The 16329-nt window shown below is 46.5% G+C and overlaps 1 protein-coding gene across 1 annotated transcript in view; it reads right to left on the reverse strand.

Moving 5' to 3' along the window:
* Positions 1 to 1984: 1984 nt before the first annotated feature.
* Col4a1 (collagen type IV alpha 1 chain) overlaps positions 1985 to 16329 on the reverse strand; it is a 106096-nt gene continuing 91751 nt past the window's right edge. Inside the window, exons 43-52 of the mRNA XM_051181976.1 lie at positions 16178 to 16311; positions 14676 to 14748; positions 13723 to 13794; positions 13012 to 13140; positions 11812 to 11910; positions 10749 to 10961; positions 9783 to 9960; positions 6485 to 6599; positions 5385 to 5557; positions 1985 to 3422 (exon numbers count right to left, since the gene is read on the reverse strand). Of these exons, the coding sequence (XP_051037933.1) occupies positions 3341 to 3422; positions 5385 to 5557; positions 6485 to 6599; positions 9783 to 9960; positions 10749 to 10961; positions 11812 to 11910; positions 13012 to 13140; positions 13723 to 13794; positions 14676 to 14748; positions 16178 to 16311 (1268 nt within the window). The 3' untranslated portion in view covers positions 1985 to 3340. The remainder of the gene's footprint in view (positions 3423 to 5384; positions 5558 to 6484; positions 6600 to 9782; positions 9961 to 10748; positions 10962 to 11811; positions 11911 to 13011; positions 13141 to 13722; positions 13795 to 14675; positions 14749 to 16177; positions 16312 to 16329) is intronic.

The following is a 16329-nucleotide window of genomic DNA, read 5'->3' on the forward strand; positions in this document are numbered from 1 at the left end:
ATTTAAATCTTATGAAGCCCATCCAGCATCCATGTACTGACAGCTATAAAATGATGATGGGGGAGGGGGAGAGACCAAAGGCATTGAAAACCAAAGATAAATCTTCTTTTAAAATATAAAAAATTAGCAGGGTATGGGGGCACATGACTTTAATCCCAGCACTGGGGAGGCAGAGGCAGGTGGATCTCTGTGAGTTCCAGGCAAGCTGCATCACAAGGTACAGTCAAACCATTCTGGAAACTACAGACAAGAAGACACTCTGGAACTGCCTGAGTTTTTCTTTGTGGCCTGGTGAGATCGCTCAGTGGTTAAGAGGATGTGATGCACTTGTAGGACTTGGGTTTGATTCCCAACACCCACATGGTGGCTCACAGTCATCCATAACTCCAGTCTCAGGGGATTCAATGCCCACTTCTGCCCTCCAAAGGCACAAGTACATGTGTAGTACATGTACATACATGAAATCAAGTCACTCACATAAATCTTATTTTTAAAGAAAGATTTCCTTTAAAGCTAAGTCAAGACAACCTGGTTCAGGAAGTGCAGTCCTGTAGGTGGATGAAACAGATTAAATAATCCCCAAGATAAACTCACATCTATGGCCTTTAAATTACAGATGCAAAATCAACTCCACAAAGAAATGATGGCCTTTCTCACTAAATGTCTGAGAACCAGATACCCACATGTAGCCCAAGTTGTGTGCTTAACAACACGCATAATCTTTTTAAAACTAAACTGGTTATATTAGCTATACATCTAAAAGCAATTGATTTTAGACAAACATGAACCAGATCGTTCCCATCCTGAGAGTAGATGTTGGGGGGGGGGGGGCTGAGAATGTTGCATCATTTCTGAGAACCTTGAGGGGGTTGGTGATATAATTGTGGGGTGACTTGTGTCGATGACCACATGAAGCCTAATTATTTGATAGTCTTCTTTATTCTCCCAGAGGAAAGAAAAAGTGTGCAGGGGACCCAAACCAGACCTCCCATCTGTGACCCAGATCTATTAATGTGAGTGTTCCAGAACTGTGTTTGGTCTTCACACTATGTTATCCTGTTTTATTTTACACAACGTTTTCTCGTGATGCTGTTTCTTCTTTGCATGTCAAAGTTTCTCGTATGGTTTCCTAATTCATCCTTGGTACAACTACTCTGGTTGAGTTCACCTTTTCATGAAAACTGAAAAACACATGCATCCCACACAGACTGTATTTCAACCCAGTTTAAACTGAAGCTTGCTGGGTGTGGTGCATGCCTTTAATCCAACCACTGGGGAGGCAGAGGTAGTAGGGTAGCTCTCTGTAAGTTCAAAGCCAGCCTGGTCTACAGAGAAAATTCCAGATCAGTCAGGGGGCCTATATAGTGAGACACTGTCTCACACACACATGTCCATGCATGTACACGTGCACACACACATACACGCCCCCCCCACACTTTGTTTTTGTATGAGTGTGTGTGTGTGTGCACATGGAGACTAAAAGTCAACAGCTAGTGTCTTTTCCTAGTCACTCGTATTTCTTGAGTCAGTCTCTCATTGAACCTGGAACCCCCAATTCAGTCAGATCGGCTCAAAAGCAAGCACCAGAGCAGGGATCCGCCTGTCTGTCTCCCCAGTGCTGGGATCACTAGCGTGTACCATCACACCTGACTTCTGCTCATGTTAGAGGTCCACATCCACCCTCTGACTGAGCCATGTCTCCAGCACATGTCTGCCTTTACCACCTGAGGTGATTTTAATCCAACCTTCTGCTCTAGTTCCCTCTATGACAGAAGTGTGCCAGCTCCTCTAAGGTGGATCAGTCTCAATGGCAGGATATGTGTTTTCATGTGCTTGCTGAAGCTCTGCTTGCCTTGGGTCTGACAGCACCTGGGCTGACAGAGCAGTGAAGGAAGGGAGGAGGGCCGTCTCCTTTGTAGTTAATCACTATAAATTACCAACAGTCCAGGACTCTTGTTTGAACAAATACAAAGTGAAAATGATCTAAATTACGCAAGCAAAAGCTTACAGGTTTATTAGCGGTACGTGTAGTAACTTTTCTTTTAATGTTTCAATGGCAATCCTAGCAACAAATCCATAAAACCTTAATTTTTATACAAATAGTTTTATTACAAATTTGAATTCTTAAGAAATACACATTTAAAGAAATTACACAGAAGGCCTTAGTAGTCTTAAAAACGTTTTGGGGGACTTTTAGTGAAACGTCACTTCAAGCATAGTGGTCCGAGTCTGCCCTCCTGCGACCTGTCCACTCCCTGTAGGAGCTGTGACACAGCTCATGAGAAGCTGGGAAGTGGCCCATGTGTGCTCGGGTGTGAAATGCTGTCAGGATGCAGGATGAGGGATGCTAACAAAGGCCTTGGCTGTCATCGCTCTTGGAAGTAAGTCATTCAGTCTGTGGTTAGTGTTTAAAACCCTGAAAATACTCCGTACAGAGTAAAAGCAGTAAGCGCCAAGCACAGGGCTCATTATCATAGACACCATGTTTATGAGTGGATTTGGCTTTGGCAATAACACCTTCTTTGGTTTGGAAATAAATGAGGAAAGCTAGTGTTTCACATTTGGTGGCCTGGTGTTGAAAACCCTGTGAAGGAACAGCACAGCCTTCGAGAGATGAAAACGAAGTATGCTTTATTAACAGTGGGCTCTACACTAGAACTTGACCTGCCTAATTGCTGACATCTATATAAATTACTAATACATATATATATATTTATTTTCTGTCTACCTTTGGACCATCTTTATTCCACAGGAAAGCCATGACTTCCACAAAAGCAGCTGCTTAGTACCACACAGGGCATGAGTTTGTGTTTGGGGCTGAAAAGATGGAATTCCATGTAAAGGGTTGAAAAAAAAAAAAACCAGTTTCCTTGACTGCTATTGGCACAGACCATTGAGGGATCTGATCTGGAAACACTAGACAGTGGCATAGACAGACACTCACATCTGGGATGACAGGTTGAAACGGACTGTGGGCTGTCTGAAGGGCACCACATACCCCTAGCACCTTTGGGTTTCTTATGGAGTTCTCACCTCACACATCAGTGCACTGGATTACAAAAGGCAATTCATCTTTTATTTGATCACAAGTGCCATTTGGTATGTGCCACTATGGGAAGCTTATTGCTGTCTGTCCTTTTCCTTCAGCAAACAGAAGCCAACGAAGCGGGGTGTGTTAGTTAGGCAAATCCCTATAAGGCACTTTTATGGTTTTCATAGTGGACAGTGAGGTACATGGGGTATAATTCTAGGGTTCATTGCTGTTAAAAATAAAACAGGAGGGAGGAGAGGACGAGGAGGGAGTAGCACCATGTTGTGACGGCGGCAGAGGCGGGCGTCGTTATGTTCTTCTCATGCACACTTGGCAACGGCTGACGTGCGTGCGAAGCTCTCCTGCTTTCAAGGTGGATGGCGTGGGCTTCCTGTAACAAACAGAGTCACACTGTCAGCATCAACTGGTGGACCACTGATGACAATCAACCACTGTCCACCTGAACTGTGAGCAAGCATGCACTGGGACCCAGTACCATGGTTCCAAAACATGCATGTGTTTTAGATACTATCTTTACACATGATACCACCCAAGCCCAGCTGAGGTCCCCTCACAGGCACAGAACCATCCTATGCTTTGTACTATAATTAGCTTTTCACTGTCTCTAATAGGCCTTGCCAGGGTATGGAGGAATATTCTTCTCCACAATACTGAACAGTCAGGGCTCATTAAATTTTGTTGGATGATAGGACAAGTGACAAACCTGGAATAATGACCTGACACTCAAAATGTGTTCACAACCCTGGAAGTGTTTAGATACACCTGGCCTCGGATGAGGTCAAAGAGAGGAATCATTTCGCAGCTGAGACTTATCTTGACCCCCAAAAGGGAAGTCTTAATACTGATTGGTACTAATCAAATCCTACTAAATGTAGCTCGCCATATGTAAGTTTCTTGTCCTGAACTTGAAGGAACTTACTCTATCAAATTCCACTGCAAATTCTAAATTAAAAAAAATCTAATGTAAAAAAATAAATTAATAAAAAAATGCAGACAAAAAAAAGAAAGAAAAGAAAAAAGAAAAAAAAATCTAATTTTCTTTACGGAGGCATTTTGGTTCATTATAACCAAGGGGACCTGCTCAAAGCAAAAGTCCCATGTTCACTACTAACCTATTATAAAGCCCTCCCCACTCTCCCACAACTGAGGTGGAAGGAGCAGTCTAGTTCCCATTGCTGAGACTGTGTTTGCTAATGTTGCATCTGACAATTTCCCATAAACTGCTAGTGGAGAACATGATACTTCGGGGTGTTTAGCAAAGAATGATCTAAGTTGAAAGACAAGAAAACAGCAGAGTTCCTCATGGCTATCTCTAAAACAGAGAAGACAGCCAGGCTTGTCTGCAGGAGAGTATAGCCTGATCTGGGGAGCAGCAGTGAAGCGCCTACCCCCATCAGCCACCTGTATTTGTTCCTGTCAACATGTGATGAGAGATGTCATTCTGTAAATGAATAAAGCCCTGTTGGCCAATAGGAAAGCAAGATGGGCGAGACTGGGAGACAAGGAGGATTCTGGGAGATGTAGTAGGGAGGAATCGAGATGTAGGATGAAAGAGGCTTAAGAGGTCCGGACCCTCTCTCCGGTAAGATAAGACCATGTGGAAACACTTAGATTGATAGAAATAAGCTAATATTTAAGACAGAGCTAGCCAATAAGAAACACTTGTAACTGGCCAACAGTTTCATAATTAATACAGTGTCTCTGTTATTTGGGGCTGATGTTATTTGGGGCTGTGGGACTGGCAGGAAAGTGCTCGTAACAGACATGTGATGGAGGATGGAGGACATGACTGAGACCACTGGAGATGGACCAAATTAACTTCCACAAAGCCAGCAGCCCTGGGACCATTGTTTTCAGGTGAATTTCAGAAGTGGGAAGGCATGGGAAGGGAAAGACATCTCTATTATTTCATCAACACTGTGTTGAAAGAGACTTTTCTCCTTACGGGTCTAAAAAAGTCTCTGGTTGAGTTCCTTAGAACACACCGTTGGCATACACTGGACCCATCATGTAAATGCCACAGAGATGAGCGGCTTGCCCTCCTCACTGGCTAGTAAGGATGCAATGTTTCACCTGCTGCTTGAAGATTTCAGCTGCTTTTTATAACATGTTAGCACATTCATCCACAAAAAACCGGCAAATGGCCTTTTTTCTTTCTTGACTCCCCAACGAATAGAACTGAGCCTTTCACCTTGGTTCGCCTTTGAAAACCATATGGGTGATCTGCACTTACAGAGCAGCCTCTGACATGGTGGGTCATAGAAAATGAAAAGGAAAGGGTAGCAAGGGACTAGAGCCCTCCAGCAGGGGGCAGGGGGTCATTCTGACTTACTTGAACATCTCGCTTCTCTCTATGGTGGCGAGCCAAAAGCTGTAAGCATTTGCGTAGTAGTTGCATGTTCCTCGGCCGTGGCACTCGATGAACGGGGCACTTCTGAACTCTTCTAGACAGGACCCGGGGGATGCAAGGGCTTGACCAGAACCTTCAGCTCCAGCGCTGGTATGCTATGGGACAGACATAGGGCATGGGTCTGAGGTTTCATCACCCAGAGAGAGATTCATTGTTCCTAGGAAGGAGCCACAGGCACTCCTCAGTGAAGCTCCAAGGGCACGCTGCTTCCTTAGAAAATAATCAGGAAGTCCTTTTCTTGTCAAATAATAAGGCTAATGAACAACTTGGTTCTGCCCTATGGTTTTAAAGAGAACGGTAAAGATGTCTGTGTAGGGTCACTTATTTGAGAATGGTAAATTCTTACCCCTTTTCTTACTGGCTTCAGGACTTGGTTGTGCATTTAACCAATACTTTTCAGTATGGCAGTAAAGTCAAATAAGCTATGATGAACTCTCCACACAGGGAACTTTCCCTGTAGAAAGTGGCTTTTCAAAAGATAGGGTCCCAGGGGTCAACAAACATCTGAAAACAGGCAAGAGATGACAGGGGACAGCCTCACTGCCCAGGTGTATCCTGGGAATTAACCTGTGAGGCTAGGAGAGAGAGCCTCATTGCTCAGGGTACATTCTGGGAATTAACCTGGTAGAATAGTGCAGTGAGCTTCACTGCCCAGGTGCATTCTGGGTATTAACCTGAGAGGGTCTCCTCCTGGCCAATGCCTTGGCTGAAACAGTGCAAGCTCGAAGGCAATACCCATGTTCCCACCTATCTCAGGTGCTCTGCTTTCAAGCGGGGGGGGGGGGGGGGTGGGTTTAATAATACACAGGAGGAGCAGGTCAGGCTTTGAGGGCTGGCTACATGGCTATGAAGCTTCACACTCCAGCAGCTCCTGATCATGGCAGGCAACAATTTCCCACATTGAGGAGCAAGCAACAAGCCAAGCTCCAAGTTGTGCTCAAGAAGGGATGGTCTAGGAAACTTGGGGGACACAGGAATTAATGGGAGTGCTTCCAAGGAAATGAAGTCCCCGAAACACTCACCATCACGAAGGAGTAGCCAATCCACAGTGAGGACCAACCGTTGGGGCACTGCGGGATCTGAATGGTTTGACTGTGCACGGCCATCACCATGGCGGGTGCTTCACACACTGCACACCTGGGGAAGGAGCAGGCATTCAGTGACCCATTCCCCCCCCCCTTTCCTGCTTTCACCTGGCTCAACTCTAAGTGAAAAATGTGGCCAGTGATGAGACTCTAGTTCAGGGCATCCTTGCTGGTTGTACAAGCCCATCTCTGACTTTAAACATTCAATTCAAAAACAAGTTGCTTTTTAAACCATCGATCTGAAAAGTTGGCAGAGGGGAAGCTCTGATCCAGCCCCTCCTCAAGATAAGATTCCTCTGGTGCCAAGCTGGCTCAAGCCCAGCTGTGACACTGTACCAGGGGGCAAATGAAAACAGCAAGGGCATCCAGTGTTCTGAAGCTTCACCCAAGAAAGGGAGCACCGGATGGTGGGGGAGTGTGATGCTTAAAAACACAAACAGCAGCAGCAAAATAATTACATTCCAGTCACAGAGTGAAGAGAGTGTTAGCCACGCTGCTAAATGAGTACAAACTTGTGAATAATTACAGCAAGCTCTGCATACAGATGGACGGGAAGTAGGCGGGCAGCAGAATTAGTCATTCCATTTTGTGTGTGGGGTGTGTGTGTGGTGTGTCTGTATGTGGGTGTGAGTGTGGGAGGGGTGGTGGGGTGTCTGTGTGCCTGTGCAAGCACTTTCTACTTTATTCACACGAATGCAGATGAATTAAGAGGCCCCATTAAATACCAGCCACTGAAATTGAAATCGCCTTGCCCATCTGCTGCCCTCTGCCCCTCAGGCATGGGAAATATGACAGCTTGTAGAAGTGCTCTCCTTCCCAGGCTGCCTCAGTGCTGGGGGACTTCAGGTGGCCGAATAGGGGGGCATCCCTGCCCTCCAGAAGGGTGGCCAGGGAAGGGAAGGCAGTGTCAGAGACAGTGTGCCGTCACTGGCCTCATTCCTTGTACTGATGAAAAAACTCGGCCACAGTCATTGTCCCAGCCCAGGCCTCCTGTAGTTTCCCTCCCTCTCTAACCACTGGTCTTTCCACTCAGGTGATTAAACTGTGGCTTTGTAGCCACTCCTGCCTGCAGAAAGCCAGAAAGTAATCAGAAATCATGACCAATAGGGTAAAGACAGCAGCTGCCACCTTTCTGGATCAAAACTCAAAAGCAAATATTTGTGCGTTTCTAAAATTACATTTTGGGCCTTCCCATGGGAAAGAAGGAACCTGGAAGTCCTGAGATATTGCTGGAAACCATCAAAATAGCTCTCAAGCCTGGGAGAAGAGAGCCATGTCACTACAATGGGGAATCAGAGAGGCATGTGTGGCTAAAGGACCATGACTGGGGTGAGACCTGGAGGGCCCCTCAAGCTGCAGGGACATAAGAGCCCCAAATGTCAGATTCTGAGCCATTGAAACAAGTTGGCATTTCACGTGCACTCACAGAACCAGGAGGCCCTGTGGAGACACACGCGTCCAGAGACAAACACTTCTCCGGAGCCTATATCTACAAAAAAAATCAAGAGCATCATGGATGCCATTCTGAATGTAATCAAGAAACATAAATGATAAATCATTCTCTACCTGTTTTCCAAGGATAGCTAAAAAAGAAAACCACACAAAAAAAGTTAATTCTCTTTAGTATGGACTGGGCATACAGATCACACGGGTGTGTGGAGTGTTGTATGCTCTATGTAGTCTTGAAGCATAACAAATGACATTTTCCAGCCTAAGACCAATAAAATTAATTTTCTGATAGCTTCAAAAGATAAAGATTCAAAAATGCTATCCTAAGAAACTTCAGTGCACAACCATAAAGGACCCTCTGGTAGAGCTGATCTGCCAGGCCTTCTTCATGCTCCTATTTTTAGAGGGACTGTGGAGACCTGGACATGGTGGAGCAGATCCATCATCCCAGCATTTATGAGGTTGAGGCATGAAGATCTCAAGTTCATGGCCAGCCTGGGCTGCATATTGAGACTTGCCTCCAAAGGGAATCTAGAAATGCCCAGTGCTCTCTCATAACCTCCTAAGTAAAACTCCCAACTTCTCATTCTTTCTGTGGTCAATAAAGAAAGCTCATAGCCAAGTGAGTTTGTCCATTTCCGTGTTTCTGTTAGTTCTCAGTACAGCTGAACAGTCAACTTTTAATTTGATGGAAGTGGACGAAAATAGAACAACTCACACTTCTAGTTCATAAAACTTCCTGTCTGACTTCCCACCAGGCAAGCTCTTGAGTTGAAAACACCCCAGATGTCAGCAGGGACGAGCTTAATTTAGGAATCACTCAGCCAGAGACACATGCATTCTCAATGTGTGCAACACTGCCTCAAGGGGGCAAAATTTGATGATAAGGGAAAACGTAAAAATGGATCTTTATTATTGCATACTTAATTCTGAGGCACTGGGGATTATGCATAAATTTAAGTGACATAGATCTGTGTATTTTTTATGTACAAACACTATATAAGCAGATGAGATATATATTACATATTCAGTACTATAGTTCCTTGGACTTCACAACCACTGAGCTACAAAAACAAACAAACAAACAAACAGGAAATAACAAACATTGATGAGGCCATGGAGGAAGGGGGAGAAAGAACCCTTGTGCGTGGCTGGTGGGAATGCCAGAATGCCAAGGGCACAGCCACTGAGGGAAAACAGTATGGAGGTTTCTTAAACACTTAAAAATAGAATCAACACATGATACAGAAATTCCAATTCTAGATGCAGCAAAAGGACTGAAGGCAAGTTAGGTGTAAACACCCACATTCCCAGTGCCCTTAGAACAGTCAGCCCAGATAACCATTGGCAGGTGAGAGGTGGATGTGCAGATAAATGAAATGCAATCATGTGCACCCATTCAATGGGTCACAAATCATCCTTTAAAAAAGAAAGACATTTGGGAGTTGGAGGTTTACTGAGGTTAGAACATGCAAAGAAAGGACCCAGGAGAGGCTCCTAGCATCTACACCAAGTGACTCACAATTACCTGTAACTCCAGCTCCAGAGTGAACTGATGTTTCTAGCTATAAGGATGCTTGTACTCACATGCATACATGAATACACACACACACACACACACACACACACACACTTTTTTTAAAAAAGAAAATGAACATGGTAATGCATGCCTTTAATCCCAGCACTGAGGAGGCAGAAGCAAGTGGATCTCTGTGAGTTCAAGGCCAAGTATGGACAGCTGCTTCTTATTTAATCCTCTATGTGTCTCTGTGAACACTGAGCTCACCTGCTAATGAAGGGCCGGATGTTGTCCCCGGAGATGGGCGCCATGGACATGGGCATGGGCTCTGGCGTGGACAGCCAGTAGGAGTAGTCGTTCCTGGAGGCGAAGTTGCACACATTGTTGATGTTGCAGAAGAGGAAGGGCATGGTGCTGAACTTGCGCAGACAGCTGCCAGCCGTGCCTGCACCGAGGAAAACACAGAGGTGAGCACCTGCACTCTGAGCCTCACGTTCCACTGAGCACCGCGAGGGTGGGAACCGACATTTTACTCTCCGAAAGAGAAGGAAGCAAACAGGCAGAGGAGGCTAGGATGACGACGGTGAACCAGCGGCAGATGAGATTGCAACTGGTTGGGTAAAAGGGAAACTATGAAGAGCGATGCAGACAGGTGTGAGGGAGTGAGGAAAGGAAACATGTCCAGTTTGCCAGGGGAGGAAAGTCTGTTCTGGGAGGAATGTTGGGTGGCTACAGAGTGGGCTGTCACTGTGGTTCTAACTTTATCCAGTTACATCACTACGTACACAACACTAGGGCCTAACTTGGTGGAGGGTCCCTGGAGCAGATGAAGATAACGGGCAAATATATATAACTTCCTGGTGAGGTCAAATAATTGGTAGGGAGGGTGCAGTACATGAAATGGAGAGAGCCTCCATCAGAATAACATGGCACGTTTCTACGAGAGCAGCCACATTTTAAGAAAACCTCAAACCACTAATCACTAGAAGTGGGAGCTGAAGCTTGGTCAACTTAAATATTTCCAAGGACTCAGCCCTCTTATTCCATGGCTTCTCAAACGACAAATGGAGGCTGCTGAACTCAAGGGTCATTGGGTGAGGCTGAAGGGAAGCCAAGCAGCCCTCCTCAGGAGTCACTGCCTATCTGGCCCACCACGCTGTGGCAGAGACCAGGCCACCAAGGTTCTAATTGGGAACCGGGCACATATCACTCAGGGAAAGAAAAGCATCTTACCCAAGTCCTGCCCGTGGGCCCGCTCATTGCCTTGCACGTAGAGCAGGGAGTACCCATGGTAGAGAATTTTGGTCCCTGGAGGACACAGCGGATCATCTGTTGTCTGACTATGCCTGGTCACAAGGAAGCCATGGTCCACAGATGGGGTACCTGGGGGACCCATGGATCCTGGAAGACCATCAGGGCCTGGTGGGCCAGGAAACCCTCTTGGACCTGTAGAAGAATCAATGCCTTTGTTACCATTCTATATCCCCCAGAACCCATCTCCAAAGAACTGTAGCATCCGGAGTGTCTAACCTTTCACAGCACAAGGCAAATGCTAAGGGAATAATGAAGCTAAAACTAAATAATGAAACACAGACCTCTTCTGGGGGCTGGGGGATATTCCTTCCTCTTCCACATTCCAGCTTGGCAGGGCTTCATGAGCCCAGAGTGTGGCAAGAGACATACCCTACACTCCAACTCCACTGCTCGGCTCCCAAAGACTCTTGGGGCCCCTGCAGTGGGGTCACCACAGAATCATTCGGACAGCTTTGCCCTCTTCTGAAAGCCTGAGTTTGCAATAGCCTCAAGGAGGTTGTCAAGCTGCCCCTGCCTTCCCTGGGACAGCCAAACCACATGCAGCCCCACGTCTGCAGGGCTGTGCTCTTTGCCCCTGGGACAGCTTGGTGTCAGCACACGCCACATCACTGTGGGGTAGTTAGCTAATCCCAGTTCCCATGAAAGCATATGAAGCTTGTCCCATACCAGCGGCCTTGAGAAAAACAGACATTATTATTTTTTCAGTTCTACCTTCTACTAGCTGTGGCCAAACAGAATTTCCATAGCTGTAGGACACCGTGCTGTTAGGAAGCCTCAGGGGCCGCCCTCTTGGCTGCTTTGGGAAGCACGCTGTACCTCAACTGCTCTCTGTCACTATGTAGAAACCAAGTCTTAGCTCCCCCTGAGCCATGAGCCTATCTCCTCTAAGATGTGGGCTTCCTTGGTAGCCTGTCAGTACTGCTTTAATTTCCTTTTGAGGTTTCCCAGACCTGGATCTATTGTTTCTGCTGTGAAGACCTACCGGGTGGTCCAAAGGGTCCGGTCTCTCCTTTCTGGCCAGGGGCACCATCAAACCCAGGGACACCTGGAGGTCCAGGCAGGCCCACTGAGCCTGTCACACCTGTAGGAGAGGGAGAAGAATGTGTGATCTTGTGTGGTGGGCACCACACTGTTCCTCTTTCTTCCCTACTGGAAAGTGACTTTTCATCTTTGGGAAGCAAGCACAAGGTCTGGACTGAGGTGAGAAGGTGTGCCTGGGCAGTCTATGGATTCTGGCAGCCCATCAGGGCCTGGGTGGACCTGGCTGCTTCCTGAAGAGCCCAGGGCGCCCTCTGCTGGAGTCTCTGCTGACATACTGCTTGTGGGGAATATTTCCCCAACACCATCCCTCAAACTGTTCCCTGACCTCCCCCAGGTTTCCTGCGGATGTTATGGGGCAGCCAGATCCATAAAGGGACAAGTAAGGGGGACAGAGAGGGGCTGGCTTAACCTCCCTTCTTGCCATGCTCTAGAGCATCTGTTCTCAACCTGTGGGTCATGACCCCCACCCCCACAGGGTCGAGTATCAGATATTTACATTATATTCATGACAGTAACAACACAGTTATGAAGTAGCAACCAAACAATGCTATGGTTGGGGGTCATGAACAGTATTAAAGGGTTGTAGCACCAGGAAGGGTGAGAACCACTGGTCTAGAGACTCAGTGTCCGGGCCACAGAAGGCTGATGTGACAGTTTTTTGTTTTCATGTGTACAGTTAGCTGGTAAGAAACTTAAGTTTGACTTTTCCTGGACACTGCCTTAAACCCCTCTGCTTTCTACCCGCCCTCTACCCACCAGCTCCTGAGACAGAAGTGGTCAATGATGGCAAGCACCTGGGGGAGGGTGTCCTGGGAACACAGCGAAGGAACTGCAAGGCCTCCCGGCTCACATTCTCCCGTGCTCTGAGCCAGCAGAGCCAAGCAAGCTTCTGGATGTTTCTAAGCCTAGACATGTTGTTTTGAAAGGCGCTGGTTTTTGTGTATTTTGGCTGCTTTTGGTGTATGTGTACCCGAGGGGGAGGGGCTTTCAAAAACTTTATTACTATGTCTGGTATACTTTAAAGCGAGTCCTATTTAAACATGCTTGTATAATCAACTACTATTCAAACTCTTGGGCTTGGACACATAGGTGATAGGAAACCACACATACATCCAGGTGTCTACACAGCCCGAGGCCTCACCTTGCTGTCCTTTTGGACCTGGTGGTCCCTGGAGTCCTTTTAGACCAGGGGGACCCTCTGGACCAGGGAGCCCTGGGTCTCCTTTGATGACATCATATGGACCTGGGGGACCTGGGGGGCCTTGAAGACCTGTGGGAAAGGCAGGCAGAGGGTCAGCTTCCCTGTCAGCAGGGTGATCAAAAGCAGCTTTGACAGCCACTGTACTATCACCAAACACACATTCAGTGTGTATTACTCTTTCTTGTTTAACTAAGCCAAAACCCCTGAGCTTTCAACCCCAGCTTCTACTACATTCTGGAGACCAACAGCTGCCCCCCTACACTCTCCTGGCAGTGTGGGCATGGCATAGGCCATCCAGAGTCAGCAGGATGAGCAGAAGAATGGGATTTCATTCTGTCCTGACTCTAAGTGACTGGTGCCAGTCTGGTGTCAAAGCCCATGCAACACGATGGATCCCCAGCACTCGGTGGTTCAGCTGCCCCTTCCCCTTCCCCTACTCCTCTTCCCTGGACCCTCTGAGTCACACTGAACAATTCCACTATCAAGACAGGTTGATGCTAAAACCTCCAACAGCAGTGCACAGGAACTTCTCATCACCATTTCCCACGCATTTGACTTCTGAAACGTCAGCCCCTCAAATCCTGTGTGTTTGGTAGCTTCTGCATCTCCCCCAATCATCAATAAAGTCTGGTGCATTAACAAGTCACCTACCTTTAGGGCCTGGTAAGCCTTGATCTCCCTGGTCTCCTTTCACTCCCTGTAGGCCAGGAAGACCTTTCTGACCTGGATGGGGAGAGGACATTGTCTTTGCACAGAGCTTTCATATGCAAGAATATGGGAATGCATGTCCATACACATGCACAAACATGTGTATATGCAAATGCAGGCACATATATACACAAAATATATACAACATTGCACCCTGGAATGTGCATGCAGACATACACATATCATGTGCTCATGCACACACAGTGAACACATTCCCTTTCATCTTCAAGGAAGAAGACATGCTATTCTTTCAGCTGCATGAAACTTCTCTTCTGAGAGCCAGAAGCCATCGTTTTAAAAGTAGCCACTATCAGATGGTGACACTCAGGGCAGGGGCACATGATGGAGTCTGAGGTCACAATCTGTCTGATTGATTGACAGGTTGTCTGTCAAAGACACCTATAGAGTGAATGCTCTTTTTTATTCGCCCTTGAGATGAGTGTGACTCTGCAGTAACCATGGTGTGTGGAAGCTTCTAGCACCCAGAATGTGTCCACTGACTATATCAATAAACTAATGAGTAGCTCGAAGCCACAACTTCTAGTTGAGGCTCAAATGACTGAGGCATATGTGATCCACTGGTTCTTAATTAAGAAAACCATAATGCCTTTAGTTGGCCATCCATGCCACACAAAAAGGCCATCTTTAGCTGGCAACAGTAGTGCACTCAGGGGCTGAGGCATGAGGATTGCTGTAATCTTAGGGTTGGCCCTGTAACCGTCAGCAAGACGGTGTCTCAAAAACAGGGAGGTCTACTGCATTTTTAACTTGAAGATAGCATTGTCTCTTCCTGTGGCCATGCTGGCATCTGAGTATCAGAACAAGTATGCTCAAGAGACCTTGGGACAGCATGCTCTCAATAGCAAGTCTGTCAGGCTCGGACTTCAGGGCCTTACCTTGGAATCCTGGAACTCCTGGTGGTCCCATATCTCCCTTTGAACCTGTGATCCCTGGAGAGCCGCCAATGCCCTAGACACACAAAGGAAGCGTGAGCTGGAGGTGGCTCAGGATACCCATGGTCAGTTTCCTGAGGACTCTGTCAGAGGGAAGCCCCTTCCACATTCAGCACAGAGCTTTGTGAACTGATAGAGTCTTACGATTCCTTAAATGATATTGCAACAGTCCACACATACAGTAAGTTCCTTTGAACTTGTAGCCACTGTCTCCAGTCCTCCAGCCTGATGCCACACACACCATGGAGACAAACCCAGTGCTACCAGGACTGCATCACCCTTCTGGGAACTTACCCTAATCATCAAAGAGTAGTAACTGCTCTTTGGAATCAGCTTCATGTCTCATCAGAATTATGATTTTAATTACAAAAATATTTAAAAACACAAAGACAATTTTCCTTTGGATTTATAACTATACTTAAGTGTGTGTAATATAATAACACATCCTCAAGAATTTTAGTCCATCTTCTTGCTATTTCAATGTAGTTGTTCTTTTATCTAGGCATGCATAGCTATATGGAAAAAATATTTCTTACATACATTTGCTTATCATAATTTGGGAAGTACTGTAATCAGCATGTGTAAAACATATATACGTGAATAAACGCACTTATTAATATAACGTGTACAGGGAGACAGACAGCCACCAGAAGTGGGGAGTGTAACTAATGAATGAAATCAAGACTGCATGAGTAACTGGAAAATTACCGAGAATATTTAATATATAATAAGGAGATGAAAATAGACTCATGAATGCCCCCTCCATGTACTGTGGGGGTGTCCAAGTGGCATGGAGGACAGGGAGTGGGTAAGGGTGATTACTGCTACTCCGTGGAGCCAGTTTGCATATTGATTTCTATTGCTCACAGTTTGAAGACTCAGGACTAAAAGCATCAACAGAGTATTTTCCTAGGGCCATGGGCTTGGTCCCCAGATCTACCCAGAAACAAAATGCAGAAGAATCGCAAGTCAACCACACTTGTTCTGACTATACAGCAAGCTCACTTGTTCTGTTCCTGCTCTTGAATCAGTGTCCAATGTTTCCTCTGCTACTGATGAGCAACCCTGAGTGCTGTTCCACCCAGCAAAGGTCACCTATAACTCTGCCATAGCCAACTCCCTGGGATTCGAATTCTCTTTCAAAGTCTATTAGAGATAAAGAAAAGGAGAGAGGCAGAGACAGAGGGAGGCAGAAAGACAGAAGAAATGGAGGCAGACACAGGTACAGAGGGGAGGCCTCCACCTCTGTATAAAAACTACACTCTAGCCACGGTATTGGGCAAGCCAAGAATGCAACCAGAAACAGCTACTTTATCTAAGAGTAGTGTCCTACTAGTACTACAGGAAACCAAAGCAAAATTAACACCCCCAACACACACACACACGCGGCATTCTTGACCAGAAAAGCTTCCTTTTGAAAAACATTTCTATACTCAATCACTCACCGGCATGCCTTGGAATCCTGGGTCTCCCTTAGGGCCTGGAGCCCCAGGAGCTCCTGGCCAACCTGGATTTCCCTTGTCACCTTTTGGCCCATCGATTCCAGGGAACCCTGGAGGCCCCATAGGTCCCGGATGCCCTAGTGTGAAGGACAAAA

The sequence above is a fragment of the Phodopus roborovskii genome, unplaced genomic scaffold (genome assembly GCF_943737965.1).
Source record: "Phodopus roborovskii unplaced genomic scaffold, PHOROB, whole genome shotgun sequence".
Classification (NCBI taxonomy): Eukaryota; Metazoa; Chordata; class Mammalia; order Rodentia; family Cricetidae; genus Phodopus; species Phodopus roborovskii.